Genomic DNA, 17,366 nt, shown 5'->3' on the forward strand with positions numbered 1-17,366 from the left:
CCCTCCTTTCCCTCCTTTCCCTCCTTTCCCTCCTTTCCCTCCTTTCCCTCCTTTCCCTCCTTTCCCTCCTTTCCCTCATTTCCATCCTTTCCCTCCTTTCCCTCCTTTCCCTCCTTTCCCTCCTTTCCCTCCTTTCCCTCCTTTCCCTCCTTTTCCTCCTTTCCCTCCTTTCCCTCCTTTCGATCCTATCCCTCCTTTCCGTCCTTTCCCTCCTTTCCCTTCTTTCCCTCCTTTCCCTCCTTTCCAACCGTTCCCTCCTTTCCCTCTTTTCCCTCCTGTTCCTCCTTTCCCTCCTTTCCAACCTTTCTCTCCTTTTCCTTCTTTCCGTCTATCGCTTACGATAATTTAGCCTTAAAAACAAAGCGTTGCTACGTAGCAATACTTGCTGAATAGCTACGTTATGCAACGCGCCAGCGATGCGCGCTTTTTTAACGATTTTATGGAAAACATAGGCTAAGAAGAAAATGCTGATTGACGACGGTCAGCATTTTACAGTATAAATTCAATTGAAAAAATTAATGATGGCATCATTTGCCAAGAGCCAGTTGGTGCGTTTATTATTGTGCTTAAGTCGGCGTGTACTGTGCCTGTCTTGGGCTGCAGCTCCGAAAGACACTTTCGTGTGCGCGACAAATGGTGGCTCCAGAGAGGATGCATCAACCAACGGATCGGCAAGTAGTCCAATGCCCTACATTCCCTTCTTTCTCTCCATCCATCCTTCTCCTCCTTTCCCTCCTTTCCCTCCTTTCCCTACTTTCCCTCCTTTCCCCCCTTTCCCTCTTTTCCCCCCTTTCCCGCCTTTCCCTCCTTTCCCTCCTTTCCCTCCTTTCCCTCCTTACCCTCCTTTCCCTCCTTTCTCTACTTTCCCTCCTTTCCCTCCTTTCCCTCCTTTCCCTCCTTTCCCTCCTTTCCCTCCTTTCCCTCCTTTCCCTCCTTTCCCTCCTTTCCCTCCTTTCCCTCCTTTCCCTCCTTTCCCTCCTTTCCCTCCTTTTCTTCCTTTCCCTCATTTTCCTCCTTTCCATCCTTTCCCTTCTTTCCCTCCTTTCCCTACTTTTCAACCATTCCCTCCTTTCCCTCCTTTCCCTCCTTTTCCTCCTTTCCCTCCTTTCCCTCCTTTCCCTCCTTTCCCTCCTTTCCCTCCTTTCCCTCCTTTCTCTACTTTCCCTCCTTTCCCTCCTTTCCCTCCTTTCCCTCCTTTCCCTCCTTTCCCTCCTTTCCCTCCGTTCCCTCCTTTCCCTCCTTTCCCTCCTTTCCCTCCTCATTCCTTTCCCTCCTTTTCCTTCTTTCCGTCTGTCGCTTACGATAATTTAGCCTTAAAAACAAAGTGTTGCTAGGTAGCAATACTTGCTGAATAGCTACGTTATGCAACGCGCCAGCGATTAAACGCGCTTAACGATTAAATGGAATTTAACGATTTAATGGAAAACATAGGCGAAGAAGAAAATGCTGATCGACGACGGTCAGCATTTTTAGAGTATAAATTCAATTGAAAAAATAATGAAGGCATTATTTGCCAATAGCCAGTTGGTGCGTTTATGATTGTGCTTAAGGCCCGTGGCAACGCTTCATCGGATGCGATTTTATCGGACGTGCGAATCGCATGCCGTGTCAACGCTCTTCCGATTCGCATTGCGATTTTTTTAGTGTGTTTGACATTTGAAGATAAACAAAACGACAACAACACAAAGCAGCCTCTGAATAAAGGCTAACACGCTAAAGTTAACTTTAAATAAATCTGCTCTTAGTTATTGATAGTTACTGCTAGTGGAAAAAGGGTAAGATTATCTATTTCCATTATTTATGGTCTGAGAAAAATCATAAATATAATGCTATTAATTCATATAACTGGTGCTGTCCAGCAAGCTCTAGTATCGAGTCGTTTAGACACTTAACCTCTTCCGCTGCAGGTAAAATCTTCTGAAATCTGATTGAATTAACTTTTAAGCTCTTTTTGAGTTCTACTTGTCGATCATTTCGTCAGATGCCATGCCAACAACACTGCCAGTATCTCCAGCGTTTGCTTCTCCATTAGTTGCAGCTCCTACACAACCATCATCCGGTTTATCCGAATCATCATCCGGACCACATAGTATGATGGATTCTCATCCTTGGACTGATGTTATTAATCGCTCGTATCGGATCAAAATCAAAACGGAAGTTTTTGCAAAGCTTGCTCACGATTTCATTATGTCGTAAACAGTGGCGGATTTAACTGTACGCGGACTGTGCGGCCGCGGGAGGCCGCGTGTATGGTAATTCCAACTTAAAGAACAGTGAGTACAGGAGTCTCATCGAGAGCTTTTGTGCTAGATAGGGGCTCCATGGATGAAGGGACTCATAAGCTCACCCTCCACCCCCCGCCAGCAAACCATTAAAGCGTGAATGCTACAATATCTCTCGACACCTACCTGGGGCCTCCACTCCTTTTGCCGCTTGAGCCCCCAACACTTTAAATCCGCCACTGGTCTTAAATCTAACCAATTTTCGCAACATCATCAACGCATGCAGCTGCACTTTAACGATAAAGCTACACTAATTGTTTTAAAGATATATAGTGTTCCAAAACATCATTCAATCTATAATTGAATATCATATTCATCATCGTATGCATCATCATCACTGTAACAAATTTTTGTCCAAACTTAACTCTTATATGTTTTGTTTTTTTTTTTTTTAGATGGATTCAGATTCTGAAACGGAACTATACAGTTCGAGCATAGCTTTGCGCTACTTACTATTAAAAAGAAGGCGCGATAAAACCAACGATCTGTGGGAAAAACGTGAAAAAATCGGGCAATACCACACATTGTTTCATGAACTTTTGAAACAAGAAGATAAATTCTTCGAGTTTATGAGAGTTTCAATTAAAACTTTTTACTTCATACTGAGAAGGATAGAGCATCTTATAACAAAGCAACCTACAAACAAACCATACATTTGTCCAGAGGAACGATTGATGATCACTCTCAGGTATGTTTAATAGAAGCTTCCTAACATTGCTACTCCAGCTCCGATTCCGGCTGCATCAAAACGATGGTTCGGGTCGGAGTCGTTCGGAGCCGTCAAGAACTATTCGGGAGCCGGTTCCGGACAGCTTTGAACGACTCCGAACGGGTCCGGCAGCTGACTACCGGCTTTGGATCTATAGGTGCGGTCGGTTCTGAGTTAAGAGTTTTGATCTTCCGGAGCCTTCTGATTTTGGTGAAGTTATTCGGAAGCGATTCCGAGCTTTTATTGAATTTACCTATATCTACCTATTACATAGTATGTACCTATTAAATATTATATTCCTCCATTCCCATTGATGAATTCATTTACACTTTCCTGATTATCTTTTTTAACGGAGATTACAAATTCAAAATCATGTTGTTGTGCTCTACTTATTATTTAAAAAAATGGAGTAGCCAACTAGTAAAAAACTGCACTTTACCAGCTTATGTAAATTAAGCTAACTTGCGAATCTGATCCGCAGACTGTTTACCGATGCAAGCACATCCATATGAATTCTGCTCGAAAAATTTCCATCATATATGACATGGTTGTTTTCCGAACTCGTTAGCTAGTTTATCTCGGTAACATTCGAGCGATCGAAAACTCGCAAGCTAAGCCATTTATTTTGATAACAGCACCTGAAATCTAGATTTTTTATAAATAAAGAAAACAAAATTGTCATATGAGCGTTTACTAAAGTATTGTTTCTCTTTCAGGTATCTATCGACTGGAATACCTTTTAAGTCTTTATCATTCACATATTGTATTGCTCACAATACAATCGGCCTCATTGTCTACGAAACATGTGAGGCAATTTGGAACACGTTTAATGAAGAGTTTATCCCGTTCCCTACAACGTCTGCATTTAGGAATGTGGAAAAAGAGTTTCGCCATAAATGGAATTTTCCTAATTGTATCGGCGCCATAGATGGCAAGCATATCCGAATGAAAGCCCCGGCATTTTCAGGTACACAATATTATAATTATAAAAAATATTTTTCTCTGCATTTGCAAGCAGTAGCAGATGTGAATTGGAAATTTATCGCCATTGACGTTGGTGAATATGGGAGTCGTAGCGATAGCGGCGTCTTTAATTCGTCATCATTGTTTGAGCTCATTCGTTCAAATCGGCTCAACATCCCTCCTCCTAAACCACTGCCTGGTACTACCCAAAGAATGCCTCACGTGTTTATAGGCGATCAGGGTTATCCACTAAAACCTTTCTTACTGCGGCCTTTTCCGGATAGTGAAGATCCGGCAAAAAATTACTTCAACCATCTGCTGAGTATGGCAAGACGCTGCGTTGAATGCGCCTTTGGTTTGTTGGTGGTAAAATGGCGTTTCCTCAAGCAAGAACTCCAGATAACTCCGGAACACGTCTCAATAATCGTCAAAACAGCATGCCTGTTGCATAACATGTGCATAGATTTTAGAGAAAGCACGGAATTAATGAATAACATTAACCCACAATCCAACGCCAACAGGAACAGAGCAAACAATCATCCATCTCAAGAGGCTACAGATATTCGAAATGTCTTCAAAAATTATTTTTATGATCGAATTTATCAATAATGTTCGATGAAATACATATTCGATGAAGTAAAAACATACATTGCCAAGGATTATCGTTATACAAAAGACAATGGCTGGTATTATTGAATCCGTTCGTAGCGGCGGTGTACGTCCTGCCATTCATTTTCCTAACGTACTAGATGGTTGCTACAGTTATTTACCGAGGCGTTGTAGGACCGGGCTAACGAAATGTGTTTCAAGAATTTCATGAGAACACCGTACGTTCCCGCTACGAACGGATTCAATGATACCAGCCAATACCATTAATCCGTTTTTAGTCAGGGTGCTCATTGCCAATTTATTATTCGAAAAATATTAAGGAAATAAAATGATAAAGGATATATTTTGAAAATTCATAACAAGTTCTTTTTATTCATATCACAAATTCAATTTCAGTCACAATAATTAAATTATTGTAACTAGTAGAGTAACACTAATATAACAACTGTCCACATGTTTATAACAATCGTCTCTTTGAATAGACAACACAGACTAACACGCTCAGCATGGTACTGTGTTGTCTATTCAACGAGACGATTGGTATCAACATGTAGACAGTTGTGTTCTCACTCAAGCTAAATTTTTTTTGGTTTTCTTCGTTTGTTCTTTTTCTTCGCTTTGATTTAATTACTTGGTAAGCAAATTCTAATATCTCCTCACTTGCATCCAACTGATCATTTAGATCGGGTAAAGAATCAAGGAGTGTAACAACACTCATCATTACGTGGTAGTTGGAGCTTTTTTGTTGTCTTTGTTTCAAAAGTTCGTTGCGCTCCTTCTCCACATTAACTATGTCCTGCAGCACTCGATCATCCTGTTTCCGCTTTCTGTTGTTTTCTGTTGCTCTCTGTTTATTTGCCGGGTCCAAATGCTCTAGAAGATCATCGCTCTCTTCCAAATATTCGATACTTTCATCTGTTTGTATGATGATAAAGAGAAATAGAATATCATATTATAAAATAAAATAGTATAAAATAAAAAAATATTACCTTGCCAAGATGACTCTAGATTCCCAACTCTGGGTCGGGACGCAAGCATGTCTTTGAGGAAGCTCATCTGCTCGTAAAACTTCCATCGGACATGCTTGTATCCCGACCCAGATGGCTGATTTATTTCAGCTAGTTTGCGGGCGAATGTGTCCCGCAAGTTTCGCCATTTATTTTTGGCCACCATATCTGCAATAAATAAAAATATAGTTACAAACCTTTTTTTAAATTAAAAATAAAGTACAGTGGACCCTTGAGTAACAAGTTTTGTTTAGTTTAGCGAACCAATCGTAGTACAAAAGAAAAGAGATTATAAGAGTCCTCTATATTCTCATACGAGCTTTATCGAAAGTAAAGTGTCTTTCCGTTTCGCAGAAACCAGAAACTTTTTGGACATACCGGTAAAAATATGTACAAACGAAAAAAGTTGGACTGTGCTCTGACACTATTGTTCTTTGGATAAGATGCGTTGTTCGATTCCCGTCTCAGTCAATGAAATCGTAAACTGAGAAAATAAAAAAAAATAAAGGAAATCATTCTGATAATATGTTTCAAACCTTTCTTCACCATCCTTGCTACACCTTACTACAATAAAAGAGTCTTATGCCAAGAGGTAACTTCGTTTTTGTTCGGCTTCTTTCCGCCTTCGCGTCTTTATATGAAAGTTCTCAACTTTCTTTCGAATATGCTCTTTTTTCGGATGTGTGTTTTCAGACTCATTGCAGTTTCTATTTGTTCCTTAGGCTTGTATTTATGTGTTTAAAAAAAATATTCCAAAGGAACGGTCCTTTCGGCCGTATTGATTACTAATATAAAAGATTGAAAAAATGTTAAAATATACAAAGCCTTACAGATAAGTATGGATACAACAGCTGAATTTTTTAGTTTATTTAATGCAATAAACTACGTTTTTTTTATATTCTTCTCTAAACAATATTGGACCGATTTCTAACATTTACCTTATACGATAGTATTAATATATAAAGTAATCGTATGTGCTTCTTTGGGAAACCAATAACAAGATCGATTAAGTATAGGATAGGATAGTGCACTATATTGAAACTAAAACACGAAGATTGTGTGTTATCAGGATAGCCTCATGACTGCATATGATTTAAAAGCACTATAATGTTCGCTTTTTGTTGGATGATGCGCGCATTGGCTATGATTATTGAATACATTCGTGGCTACGGCGTTTGGCAACGCTCTTATCTATTTTTTAAAGTTTTGCACGTACTAAATGATTGTTATAATTATTTACTGATGCATTGTAGGAACGAGTACATATAATGTAACCAGTAACCTAATGAGCATTGTAGGTTCCTGCCAAGAATGTATGCAATATTCCATTTGACTTAGTTGTCTGTTTAGCGGTATGCGCTTGAAATATAATCCTATGATCTTCTATGGACGCTACACTTAGACCATACGAACGACGCATGCAAACGCTCTGGGCTTCCGGATCTCTGGTATTCCGCATCTTTGGTAGTGTGTTCGTGTATGCATCGTGGAGGAGATTGATGAACCATGAGGATACGACAGAGCTGCACCACGTTCCGAGCATCCTGAGGGAAACGAAGCCTTGAACATGTTATGGGGATCCCGGACTCGTGCCCCACCAAGAAAAGGTACGACAGCGACCCGTTGTTTGGCACGAGAGGCGGAGGAGCACAGTGAAATCGGGTGCCTACATCGATGAAGTAGCAGCCAGGGACCGAGCATGCTGGTCACAAATTATTGCCCGGGTCTTTATACGACGACGTGATCTATCATAACCAGACCAATTAGGAAAGACAGAGCCTCCAGTGTTCAATTTCTTCAACAAGAAAATGAATATGTCCTGGCGTTGTGTCCTTTTTGCGATTAGCTATGAACTAAAAAAATAATACTTACCGGTTGTGTGGAGCTGCTGGGCTATGGAGTCCCACGCATTTTTTTTAAGGGTGTTGTTTTTGTACTCCGGATCCCGGAGGTCCCATAAATAACGGTGCTCTTGCACCAACAAAATCAAATTTTCTTCGTCCACTCGCACGTTCGACATGGCTGAAAAAGTATCGCTTGCTATTTGGTTTTCGATACAAACAAAGTTCCAAACAAACAGATGTCACTTCAAGAAAAAACATGAATTTTGGGTTTATACTGTTAAATTCAGTTTGACAGATAAAATCGGATGCGACGATCCGACGGAATCAAAATTTTTTGATTCCGTCGTACGACGAAATCGCACGTCCGACGTTATCTGTCAAATCCCATATAAATCTCGTCCGATAAAATCGCATCCGATGAGCGTTGCCACGGGCCTAAGTCGGCGTGTACTGTGCCTGTCTTGTGCTGCTGCTCCGAAAGACACTCTCGTGTGCGCGACAAATGGTGGCTCCAGAGAGGATGCATCAACCAACGGATCGGCAAGTAGTCCAATGCCCTCCTTTCCCTCCTTTCCCTCCTTTTCCTCCTTTCCGTCTGTCGCTTACGATAATTTAGCCTTAAAAACAAAGCGTAGCAATACTTGCTGAATAGCTACGTTATGCAACGCGCCAGCGATTAAACGCGATTTACGATTCAATGGAATTTAACGATTTAATGGAAAACATAGGCTAAGAAGGAAATGCTGATCGACGACGGTCAGCATTTTTAGAGTATAGATTCAATTGAAAAAAAAATAATGAAGGCATTATTTGCAAGAGCCAGTTGGTGCGTTTATGATTGTGCTTTCCCTCCTTTCCCTCCTTTCCTTTTTTTCCCTCCTTTTCTCTTTTCCATCCTTTCCCTCCTTTCCATCCTTTCCCTCATTTCCATCCTTTCCCTCCTTTCCCTCCTTTCCCTCCTTTCCAACCTTTCCCTCCTTTCCCTCCTTTCCCTCCTTTCCCTCCTTTCCCTCCTTTCTCTCCTTTCCCTCCTTTCCCTCCTTTCCCTCCTTTCCCTCCTTTCCCACCTTTCCCCCCTTTTCCTCCTTTCCCTCCTTTCCAACCTATCCCACCTTTCCAACCGTTCCCTCCTTTCCCTCCTTTCCCTCCTTTCCCTCCTTTCCCTCCTTTCCCTCCTTTCCCTCCTTTCCCTCCTTTCCCTCCATTCCCTCCTTTCCCTCCTTTCCCTCCTTTCCCTCCTTTCACACCTTTCCCTCCTTTCCCTCCTTTCCCTCCTTTCCCTCCTTTCCCTCCTTTCCCTCCTTTCCCTCCTTTCCCTCCTTTCCCTCCTTTCCATCCTTTCCAACCTTTCCCACCTTTCCCACCTTTCCCTCCTTTCCCTCCTTTCCCTCCTTTCCCTCCTTTCGCTCTTTTCCCTCCTTTCCCTCCTTTCCCTCCTTTCCCTTCTTTCCCTCCTTTCCCTCCTTTCCAACCGTTCCCTCCTTTCCCTCTTTTCCCTCCTTTTCCTCCTTTCCCTCCTTTCCATCCTTTCCCTCCTTTTCCTTCTTTCCGTCTGTCGCTTACGATAATTTAGCCTTAAAAACAAAGCGTTGCTAGGTAGCAATACTTGCTGAATAGCTACGTTATGCAACGCGCCAGCGATGCGCGCTTTTTTAAAGATTTTATGGAAAACATAGGCAAAGAAGAAAATGCTGATCGACGACGGTCAGCATTTTTAGAGTATAAATTCAATTGAAAAAATTAATGATGGCATCATTTGCCAAGAACCAGTTGGTGCGTTTATTATTGTGCTTAAGTCGGCGTGTACTGTGCCTGTCTTGGGCTGCAGCTCCGAAAGACACTTTCGTGTGCGCGACCAATGGTGGCTCCAGAGAGGATGCATCAACCAACGGATCGGCAAGTAGTCCAATGCCCTCCTTTCCCTTCTTTGTCTCCATCCCTCCTTTCCCTCCTTTCCCTCCTTTCCCTACTTTCCTCCTTTCCCCCCTTTCCCTCCTTTCCCTCCTTTCCCTCCTTTCCCTCCTTTCCCTCCTTTCCCTCCTTTCCCTCCTTTCCCTCCTTTCCAACCTTTCTCACCTTTCCCTCCTTTCCCTCCTTTCCCTCCTTTCCCTCCTTTCCCTCCTTTCCCTCCTTTTCCTCCTTTCCCTCCTTTCCCTCCTTTCCCTCCTTTCCCTCCTTTCCCTTCTTTCCCTCCTTTCCCTCCTTTTCAACCGTTCCCTCCTTTCCCTCTTTTCCCTCCTTTTCCTCCTTTCCCTCCTTTCCATCCTTTCCCTCCTTTTCCTTCTTTCCGTCTGTCGCTTACGATAATTTAACCTTAAAAACAAAGCGTTGCTAGGTAGCAATACTTGCTGAATAGCTACGTTATGCAACGCGCCAGCGATGCGCGCTTTTTTAACGATTTTATGGAAAACATAGGCTAACAAGAAAAAGCTGATCGACGACGGTCAGCATTTTAAGAGTATAAATTCAATTGAAAAAAATAATGATGGCATCATTTGCCAAGAGCCAGTTGGTGCGTTTATTATTGTGCTTAAGTCGGCGTGTACTGTGCCTGTCTTGGGTTGCTGCTCCGAAAGACACTTTCGTGTGCGCGACAAATGGTGGCTCCAGAGAGGATGCATCAACCAACGGATCGGCAAGTAGTCAAATGCCCTCCTTTCCCTTCTTTCTCTCCTTTCCCTCCTTTCCTTCCTTTCCAACCTTTCCCTCCTTTCCCTCCTTTCCCTCCTTTCCCTCCTTTCCCTTCTTTTCCTCCTTTCCCTCCTTTCCCTCCTTTCCCTCCTTTCCCTCCTTTCCCTCCTTTCCCTCCTTTCCCTCCTTTCCCTCCTTTCCCTCCGTTCCCTCCATTCCCTCCTTTCCCTCCTTTCCCTCCTCATTCCTTTCCCTCCTTTTCCTTCTTTCCGTCTGTTGCTTACGATAATTTAGCCTTAAAAACAAAGTGTTGCTAGGTAGCAATACTTGCTGAATAGCTACGTTATGCAACGCGCCAGCGATTAAACGCGCTTAACGATTAAATGGAATTTAACGATTTAATGGAAAACATAGGCGAAGAAGAAAATGCTGATCGACGACGGTCAGCATTTTTTAGAGTATAAATTCAATTGAAAAAATAATGAAGGCATTATTTGCCAATAGCCAGTTGGTGCGTTTATGATTGTGCTTAAGGCCCGTGGCAACGCTTCATCGGATGCGATTTTATCGGACGTGCGAATCGCATGCCGTGTCAACGCTCTTCCGATTCGCATTGCGATTTTTTTAGTGTGTTTGACATTTGAAGATAAACAAAACGACAACAACACAAAGCAGCCTCTGAATAAAGGCTAACACGCTAAAGTTAACTTTAAATAAATCTGCTCTTAGTTATTGATAGTTACTGCTAGTGGAAAAAGGGTAAGATTATCTATTTCCATTATTTATGGTCTGAGAAAAATCATAAATATAATGCTATTAATTCATATAACTGGTGCTGTCCAGCAAGCTCTAGTATCGAGTCGTTTAGACACTTAACCTCTTCCGCTGCAGGTAAAATCTTCTGAAATCTGATTGAATTAACTTTTAAGCTCTTTTTGAGTTCTACTTGTCGATCATTTCGTCAGATGCCATGCCAACAACACTGCCAGTATCTCCAGCGTTTGCTTCTCCATTAGTTGCAGCTCCTACACAACCATCATCCGGTTTATCCGAATCATCATCCGGACCACATAGTATGATGGATTCTCATCCTTGGACTGATGTTATTAATCGCTCGTATCGGATCAAAATCAAAACGGAAGTTTTTGCAAAGCTTGCTCACGATTTCATTATGTCGTAAACAGTGGCGGATTTAACTGTACGCGGACTGTGCGGCCGCGGGAGGCCGCGTGTATGGTAATTCCAACTTAAAGAACAGTGAGTACAGGAGTCTCATCGAGAGCTTTTGTGCTAGATAGGGGCTCCATGGATGAAGGGACTCATAAGCTCACCCTCCACCCCCCGCCAGCAAACCATTAAAGCGTGAATGCTACAATATCTCTCGACACCTACCTGGGGCCTCCACTCCTTTTGCCGCTTGAGCCCCCAACACTTTAAATCCGCCACTGGTCTTAAATCTAACCAATTTTCGCAACATCATCAACGCATGCAGCTGCACTTTAACGATAAAGCTACACTAATTGTTTTAAAGATATATAGTGTTCCAAAACATCATTCAATCTATAATTGAATATCATATTCATCATCGTATGCATCATCATCACTGTAACAAATTTTTGTCCAAACTTAACTCTTATATGTTTTGTTTTTTTTTTTTTTAGATGGATTCAGATTCTGAAACGGAACTATACAGTTCGAGCATAGCTTTGCGCTACTTACTATTAAAAAGAAGGCGCGATAAAACCAACGATCTGTGGGAAAAACGTGAAAAAATCGGGCAATACCACACATTGTTTCATGAACTTTTGAAACAAGAAGATAAATTCTTCGAGTTTATGAGAGTTTCAATTAAAACTTTTTACTTCATACTGAGAAGGATAGAGCATCTTATAACAAAGCAACCTACAAACAAACCATACATTTGTCCAGAGGAACGATTGATGATCACTCTCAGGTATGTTTAATAGAAGCTTCCTAACATTGCTACTCCAGCTCCGATTCCGGCTGCATCAAAACGATGGTTCGGGTCGGAGTCGTTCGGAGCCGTCAAGAACTATTCGGGAGCCGGTTCCGGACAGCTTTGAACGACTCCGAACGGGTCCGGCAGCTGACTACCGGCTTTGGATCTATAGGTGCGGTCGGTTCTGAGTTAAGAGTTTTGATCTTCCGGAGCCTTCTGATTTTGGTGAAGTTATTCGGAAGCGATTCCGAGCTTTTATTGAATTTACCTATATCTACCTATTACATAGTATGTACCTATTAAATATTATATTCCTCCATTCCCATTGATGAATTCATTTACACTTTCCTGATTATCTTTTTTAACGGAGATTACAAATTCAAAATCATGTTGTTGTGCTCTACTTATTATTTAAAAAAATGGAGTAGCCAACTAGTAAAAAACTGCACTTTACCAGCTTATGTAAATTAAGCTAACTTGCGAATCTGATCCGCAGACTGTTTACCGATGCAAGCACATCCATATGAATTCTGCTCGAAAAATTTCCATCATATATGACATGGTTGTTTTCCGAACTCGTTAGCTAGTTTATCTCGGTAACATTCGAGCGATCGAAAACTCGCAAGCTAAGCCATTTATTTTGATAACAGCACCTGAAATCTAGATTTTTTATAAATAAAGAAAACAAAATTGTCATATGAGCGTTTACTAAAGTATTGTTTCTCTTTCAGGTATCTATCGACTGGAATACCTTTTAAGTCTTTATCATTCACATATTGTATTGCTCACAATACAATCGGCCTCATTGTCTACGAAACATGTGAGGCAATTTGGAACACGTTTAATGAAGAGTTTATCCCGTTCCCTACAACGTCTGCATTTAGGAATGTGGAAAAAGAGTTTCGCCATAAATGGAATTTTCCTAATTGTATCGGCGCCATAGATGGCAAGCATATCCGAATGAAAGCCCCGGCATTTTCAGGTACACAATATTATAATTATAAAAAATATTTTTCTCTGCATTTGCAAGCAGTAGCAGATGTGAATTGGAAATTTATCGCCATTGACGTTGGTGAATATGGGAGTCGTAGCGATAGCGGCGTCTTTAATTCGTCATCATTGTTTGAGCTCATTCGTTCAAATCGGCTCAACATCCCTCCTCCTAAACCACTGCCTGGTACTACCCAAAGAATGCCTCACGTGTTTATAGGCGATCAGGGTTATCCACTAAAACCTTTCTTACTGCGGCCTTTTCCGGATAGTGAAGATCCGGCAAAAAATTACTTCAACCATCTGCTGAGTATGGCAAGACGCTGCGTTGAATGCGCCTTTGGTTTGTTGGTGGTAAAATGGCGTTTCCTCAAGCAAGAACTCCAGATAACTCCGGAACACGTCTCAATAATCGTCAAAACAGCATGCCTGTTGCATAACATGTGCATAGATTTTAGAGAAAGCACGGAATTAATGAATAACATTAACCCACAATCCAACGCCAACAGGAACAGAGCAAACAATCATCCATCTCAAGAGGCTACAGATATTCGAAATGTCTTCAAAAATTATTTTTATGATCGAATTTATCAATAATGTTCGATGAAATACATATTCGATGAAGTAAAAACATACATTGCCAAGGATTATCGTTATACAAAAGACAATGGCTGGTATTATTGAATCCGTTCGTAGCGGCGGTGTACGTCCTGCCATTCATTTTCCTAACGTACTAGATGGTTGCTACAGTTATTTACCGAGGCGTTGTAGGACCGGGCTAACGAAATGTGTTTCAAGAATTTCATGAGAACACCGTACGTTCCCGCTACGAACGGATTCAATGATACCAGCCAATACCATTAATCCGTTTTTAGTCAGGGTGCTCATTGCCAATTTATTATTCGAAAAATATTAAGGAAATAAAATGATAAAGGATATATTTTGAAAATTCATAACAAGTTCTTTTTATTCATATCACAAATTCAATTTCAGTCACAATAATTAAATTATTGTAACTAGTAGAGTAACACTAATATAACAACTGTCCACATGTTTATAACAATCGTCTCTTTGAATAGACAACACAGACTAACACGCTCAGCATGGTACTGTGTTGTCTATTCAACGAGACGATTGGTATCAACATGTAGACAGTTGTGTTCTCACTCAAGCTAAATTTTTTTTGGTTTTCTTCGTTTGTTCTTTTTCTTCGCTTTGATTTAATTACTTGGTAAGCAAATTCTAATATCTCCTCACTTGCATCCAACTGATCATTTAGATCGGGTAAAGAATCAAGGAGTGTAACAACACTCATCATTACGTGGTAGTTGGAGCTTTTTTGTTGTCTTTGTTTCAAAAGTTCGTTGCGCTCCTTCTCCACATTAACTATGTCCTGCAGCACTCGATCATCCTGTTTCCGCTTTCTGTTGTTTTCTGTTGCTCTCTGTTTATTTGCCGGGTCCAAATGCTCTAGAAGATCATCGCTCTCTTCCAAATATTCGATACTTTCATCTGTTTGTATGATGATAAAGAGAAATAGAATATCATATTATAAAATAAAATAGTATAAAATAAAAAAATATTACCTTGCCAAGATGACTCTAGATTCCCAACTCTGGGTCGGGACGCAAGCATGTCTTTGAGGAAGCTCATCTGCTCGTAAAACTTCCATCGGACATGCTTGTATCCCGACCCAGATGGCTGATTTATTTCAGCTAGTTTGCGGGCGAATGTGTCCCGCAAGTTTCGCCATTTATTTTTGGCCACCATATCTGCAATAAATAAAAATATAGTTACAAACCTTTTTTTAAATTAAAAATAAAGTACAGTGGACCCTTGAGTAACAAGTTTTGTTTAGTTTAGCGAACCAATCGTAGTACAAAAGAAAAGAGATTATAAGAGTCCTCTATATTCTCATACGAGCTTTATCGAAAGTAAAGTGTCTTTCCGTTTCGCAGAAACCAGAAACTTTTTGGACATACCGGTAAAAATATGTACAAACGAAAAAAGTTGGACTGTGCTCTGACACTATTGTTCTTTGGATAAGATGCGTTGTTCGATTCCCGTCTCAGTCAATGAAATCGTAAACTGAGAAAATAAAAAAAAATAAAGGAAATCATTCTGATAATATGTTTCAAACCTTTCTTCACCATCCTTGCTACACCTTACTACAATAAAAGAGTCTTATGCCAAGAGGTAACTTCGTTTTTGTTCGGCTTCTTTCCGCCTTCGCGTCTTTATATGAAAGTTCTCAACTTTCTTTCGAATATGCTCTTTTTTCGGATGTGTGTTTTCAGACTCATTGCAGTTTCTATTTGTTCCTTAGGCTTGTATTTATGTGTTTAAAAAAAATATTCCAAAGGAACGGTCCTTTCGGCCGTATTGATTACTAATATAAAAGATTGAAAAAATGTTAAAATATACAAAGCCTTACAGATAAGTATGGATACAACAGCTGAATTTTTTAGTTTATTTAATGCAATAAACTACGTTTTTTTTATATTCTTCTCTAAACAATATTGGACCGATTTCTAACATTTACCTTATACGATAGTATTAATATATAAAGTAATCGTATGTGCTTCTTTGGGAAACCAATAACAAGATCGATTAAGTATAGGATAGGATAGTGCACTATATTGAAACTAAAACACGAAGATTGTGTGTTATCAGGATAGCCTCATGACTGCATATGATTTAAAAGCACTATAATGTTCGCTTTTTGTTGGATGATGCGCGCATTGGCTATGATTATTGAATACATTCGTGGCTACGGCGTTTGGCAACGCTCTTATCTATTTTTTAAAGTTTTGCACGTACTAAATGATTGTTATAATTATTTACTGATGCATTGTAGGAACGAGTACATATAATGTAACCAGTAACCTAATGAGCATTGTAGGTTCCTGCCAAGAATGTATGCAATATTCCATTTGACTTAGTTGTCTGTTTAGCGGTATGCGCTTGAAATATAATCCTATGATCTTCTATGGACGCTACACTTAGACCATACGAACGACGCATGCAAACGCTCTGGGCTTCCGGATCTCTGGTATTCCGCATCTTTGGTAGTGTGTTCGTGTATGCATCGTGGAGGAGATTGATGAACCATGAGGATACGACAGAGCTGCACCACGTTCCGAGCATCCTGAGGGAAACGAAGCCTTGAACATGTTATGGGGATCCCGGACTCGTGCCCCACCAAGAAAAGGTACGACAGCGACCCGTTGTTTGGCACGAGAGGCGGAGGAGCACAGTGAAATCGGGTGCCTACATCGATGAAGTAGCAGCCAGGGACCGAGCATGCTGGTCACAAATTATTGCCCGGGTCTTTATACGACGACGTGATCTATCATAACCAGACCAATTAGGAAAGACAGAGCCTCCAGTGTTCAATTTCTTCAACAAGAAAATGAATATGTCCTGGCGTTGTGTCCTTTTTGCGATTAGCTATGAACTAAAAAAATAATACTTACCGGTTGTGTGGAGCTGCTGGGCTATGGAGTCCCACGCATTTTTTTTAAGGGTGTTGTTTTTGTACTCCGGATCCCGGAGGTCCCATAAATAACGGTGCTCTTGCACCAACAAAATCAAATTTTCTTCGTCCACTCGCACGTTCGACATGGCTGAAAAAGTATCGCTTGCTATTTGGTTTTCGATACAAACAAAGTTCCAAACAAACAGATGTCACTTCAAGAAAAAACATGAATTTTGGGTTTATACTGTTAAATTCAGTTTGACAGATAAAATCGGATGCGACGATCCGACGGAATCAAAATTTTTTGATTCCGTCGTACGACGAAATCGCACGTCCGACGTTATCTGTCAAATCCCATATAAATCTCGTCCGATAAAATCGCATCCGATGAGCGTTGCCACGGGCCTAAGTCGGCGTGTACTGTGCCTGTCTTGTGCTGCTGCTCCGAAAGACACTCTCGTGTGCGCGACAAATGGTGGCTCCAGAGAGGATGCATCAACCAACGGATCGGCAAGTAGTCCAATGCCCTCCTTTCCCTCCTTTCCCTCCTTTTCCTCCTTTCCGTCTGTCGCTTACGATAATTTAGCCTTAAAAACAAAGCGTAGCAATACTTGCTGAATAGCTACGTTATGCAACGCGCCAGCGATTAAACGCGATTTACGATTCAATGGAATTTAACGATTTAATGGAAAACATAGGCTAAGAAGGAAATGCTGATCGACGACGGTCAGCATTTTTAGAGTATAGATTCAATTGAAAAAAAAATAATGAAGGCATTATTTGCAAGAGCCAGTTGGTGCGTTTATGATTGTGCTTTCCCTCCTTTCCCTCCTTTCCTTTTTTTCCCTCCTTTTCTCTTTTCCATCCTTTCCCTCCTTTCCATCCTTTCCCTC

General features: G+C 41.0%; 4 protein-coding genes across 20 annotated transcripts; 2 read left to right on the forward strand and 2 right to left on the reverse strand.

The window, feature by feature from the left end:
• Nucleotides 1-1,548: 1,548 nt before the first annotated feature.
• Nucleotides 1,549-4,915, forward strand: LOC133391456 (uncharacterized). Of its 8 annotated transcripts, XM_061645990.1 has the most exons (5): nt 1,549-1,775; nt 1,860-1,907; nt 2,033-2,089; nt 2,678-2,970; nt 3,708-4,915. In XM_061645990.1, the coding sequence occupies exons 4-5, from the start codon at nt 2,678-2,680 to the stop codon at nt 4,561-4,563; spliced, it is 1,149 nt and encodes a 382-aa protein (XP_061501974.1). In that variant the 5' UTR covers nt 1,549-1,775; nt 1,860-1,907; nt 2,033-2,089; the 3' UTR covers nt 4,564-4,915. The 8 variants fall into 8 exon arrangements, with proteins under 8 accessions (XP_061501974.1, XP_061501972.1, XP_061501970.1 ...); XM_061645988.1 differs by having other exon boundaries at nt 1,549-1,907; nt 1,982-2,089; XM_061645986.1 differs by having other exon boundaries at nt 1,982-2,970.
• Nucleotides 4,916-4,984: 69 nt separating this feature from the next.
• Nucleotides 4,985-7,850, reverse strand: LOC133391457 (uncharacterized). 2 transcript variants are annotated; one of them, XR_009764948.1, is made up of 4 exons: nt 7,443-7,850; nt 5,949-6,054; nt 5,553-5,738; nt 4,986-5,478 (listed from the first exon to the last, which is right to left on the reverse strand). XR_009764948.1 is itself a non-coding variant. In XM_061645992.1 (3 exons), the coding sequence occupies exons 1-3, from the start codon at nt 7,588-7,590 to the stop codon at nt 5,021-5,023; spliced, it is 792 nt and encodes a 263-aa protein (XP_061501976.1). In that variant the 5' UTR covers nt 7,591-7,850; the 3' UTR covers nt 4,985-5,020. The 2 variants fall into 2 exon arrangements, 1 of the variants encoding a protein (XP_061501976.1); XM_061645992.1 differs by lacking the exon at nt 5,949-6,054 and having other exon boundaries at nt 4,985-5,478.
• A 2,727-nt stretch (nt 7,851-10,577) lies between these two features.
• On the forward strand, nt 10,578-13,944 carry LOC133391468 (uncharacterized). 8 transcript variants are annotated; one of them, XM_061646020.1, is made up of 5 exons: nt 10,578-10,804; nt 10,889-10,936; nt 11,062-11,118; nt 11,707-11,999; nt 12,737-13,944. In XM_061646020.1, the coding sequence occupies exons 4-5, from the start codon at nt 11,707-11,709 to the stop codon at nt 13,590-13,592; spliced, it is 1,149 nt and encodes a 382-aa protein (XP_061502004.1). In that variant the 5' UTR covers nt 10,578-10,804; nt 10,889-10,936; nt 11,062-11,118; the 3' UTR covers nt 13,593-13,944. The 8 variants fall into 8 exon arrangements, with proteins under 8 accessions (XP_061502004.1, XP_061502002.1, XP_061502000.1 ...); XM_061646018.1 differs by having other exon boundaries at nt 10,578-10,936; nt 11,011-11,118; XM_061646016.1 differs by having other exon boundaries at nt 11,011-11,999.
• A 69-nt stretch (nt 13,945-14,013) lies between these two features.
• On the reverse strand, nt 14,014-16,879 carry LOC133391469 (uncharacterized). 2 transcript variants are annotated; one of them, XR_009764967.1, is made up of 4 exons: nt 16,472-16,879; nt 14,978-15,083; nt 14,582-14,767; nt 14,014-14,507 (listed from the first exon to the last, which is right to left on the reverse strand). XR_009764967.1 is itself a non-coding variant. In XM_061646022.1 (3 exons), the coding sequence occupies exons 1-3, from the start codon at nt 16,617-16,619 to the stop codon at nt 14,050-14,052; spliced, it is 792 nt and encodes a 263-aa protein (XP_061502006.1). In that variant the 5' UTR covers nt 16,620-16,879; the 3' UTR covers nt 14,014-14,049. The 2 variants fall into 2 exon arrangements, 1 of the variants encoding a protein (XP_061502006.1); XM_061646022.1 differs by lacking the exon at nt 14,978-15,083.
• Nucleotides 16,880-17,366: the final 487 nt, after the last annotated feature.

Source organism: Anopheles gambiae, chromosome 2, assembly GCF_943734735.2.
Source record: "Anopheles gambiae chromosome 2, idAnoGambNW_F1_1, whole genome shotgun sequence".
Lineage (NCBI taxonomy): Eukaryota > Metazoa > Arthropoda > Insecta > Diptera > Culicidae > Anopheles > Anopheles gambiae.

What these genes read in the sequence shown, in the direction of transcription:
- LOC133391457 (XM_061645992.1), bottom strand. Translation starts at nt 7,590, where the DNA reads ATGTCGAACGTGCGAGTGGACGAAGAAAATTTGATTTTGTTGGTGCAA. An exon ending in CCAGCAGCTCCACACAACCG is followed by an intron (nt 5,739 to 7,442) that starts GTAAGTATTATT and finishes TATTTATTGCAG; the next exon opens with ATATGGTGGCCAAAAATAAA. An exon ending in TCTAGAGTCATCTTGGCAAG is followed by an intron (nt 5,479 to 5,552) that starts GTAATATTTTTT and finishes TCATACAAACAG; the next exon opens with ATGAAAGTATCGAATATTTG.
- LOC133391456 (XM_061645985.1), top strand. Translation starts at nt 2,678, where the DNA reads ATGGATTCAGATTCTGAAACGGAACTATACAGTTCGAGCATAGCTTTG. An exon ending in CGATTGATGATCACTCTCAG is followed by an intron (nt 2,971 to 3,707) that starts GTATGTTTAATA and finishes TTTCTCTTTCAG; the next exon opens with GTATCTATCGACTGGAATAC.
- LOC133391468 (XM_061646015.1), top strand. Translation starts at nt 11,707, where the DNA reads ATGGATTCAGATTCTGAAACGGAACTATACAGTTCGAGCATAGCTTTG. An exon ending in CGATTGATGATCACTCTCAG is followed by an intron (nt 12,000 to 12,736) that starts GTATGTTTAATA and finishes TTTCTCTTTCAG; the next exon opens with GTATCTATCGACTGGAATAC.
- LOC133391469 (XM_061646022.1), bottom strand. Translation starts at nt 16,619, where the DNA reads ATGTCGAACGTGCGAGTGGACGAAGAAAATTTGATTTTGTTGGTGCAA. An exon ending in CCAGCAGCTCCACACAACCG is followed by an intron (nt 14,768 to 16,471) that starts GTAAGTATTATT and finishes TATTTATTGCAG; the next exon opens with ATATGGTGGCCAAAAATAAA. An exon ending in TCTAGAGTCATCTTGGCAAG is followed by an intron (nt 14,508 to 14,581) that starts GTAATATTTTTT and finishes TCATACAAACAG; the next exon opens with ATGAAAGTATCGAATATTTG.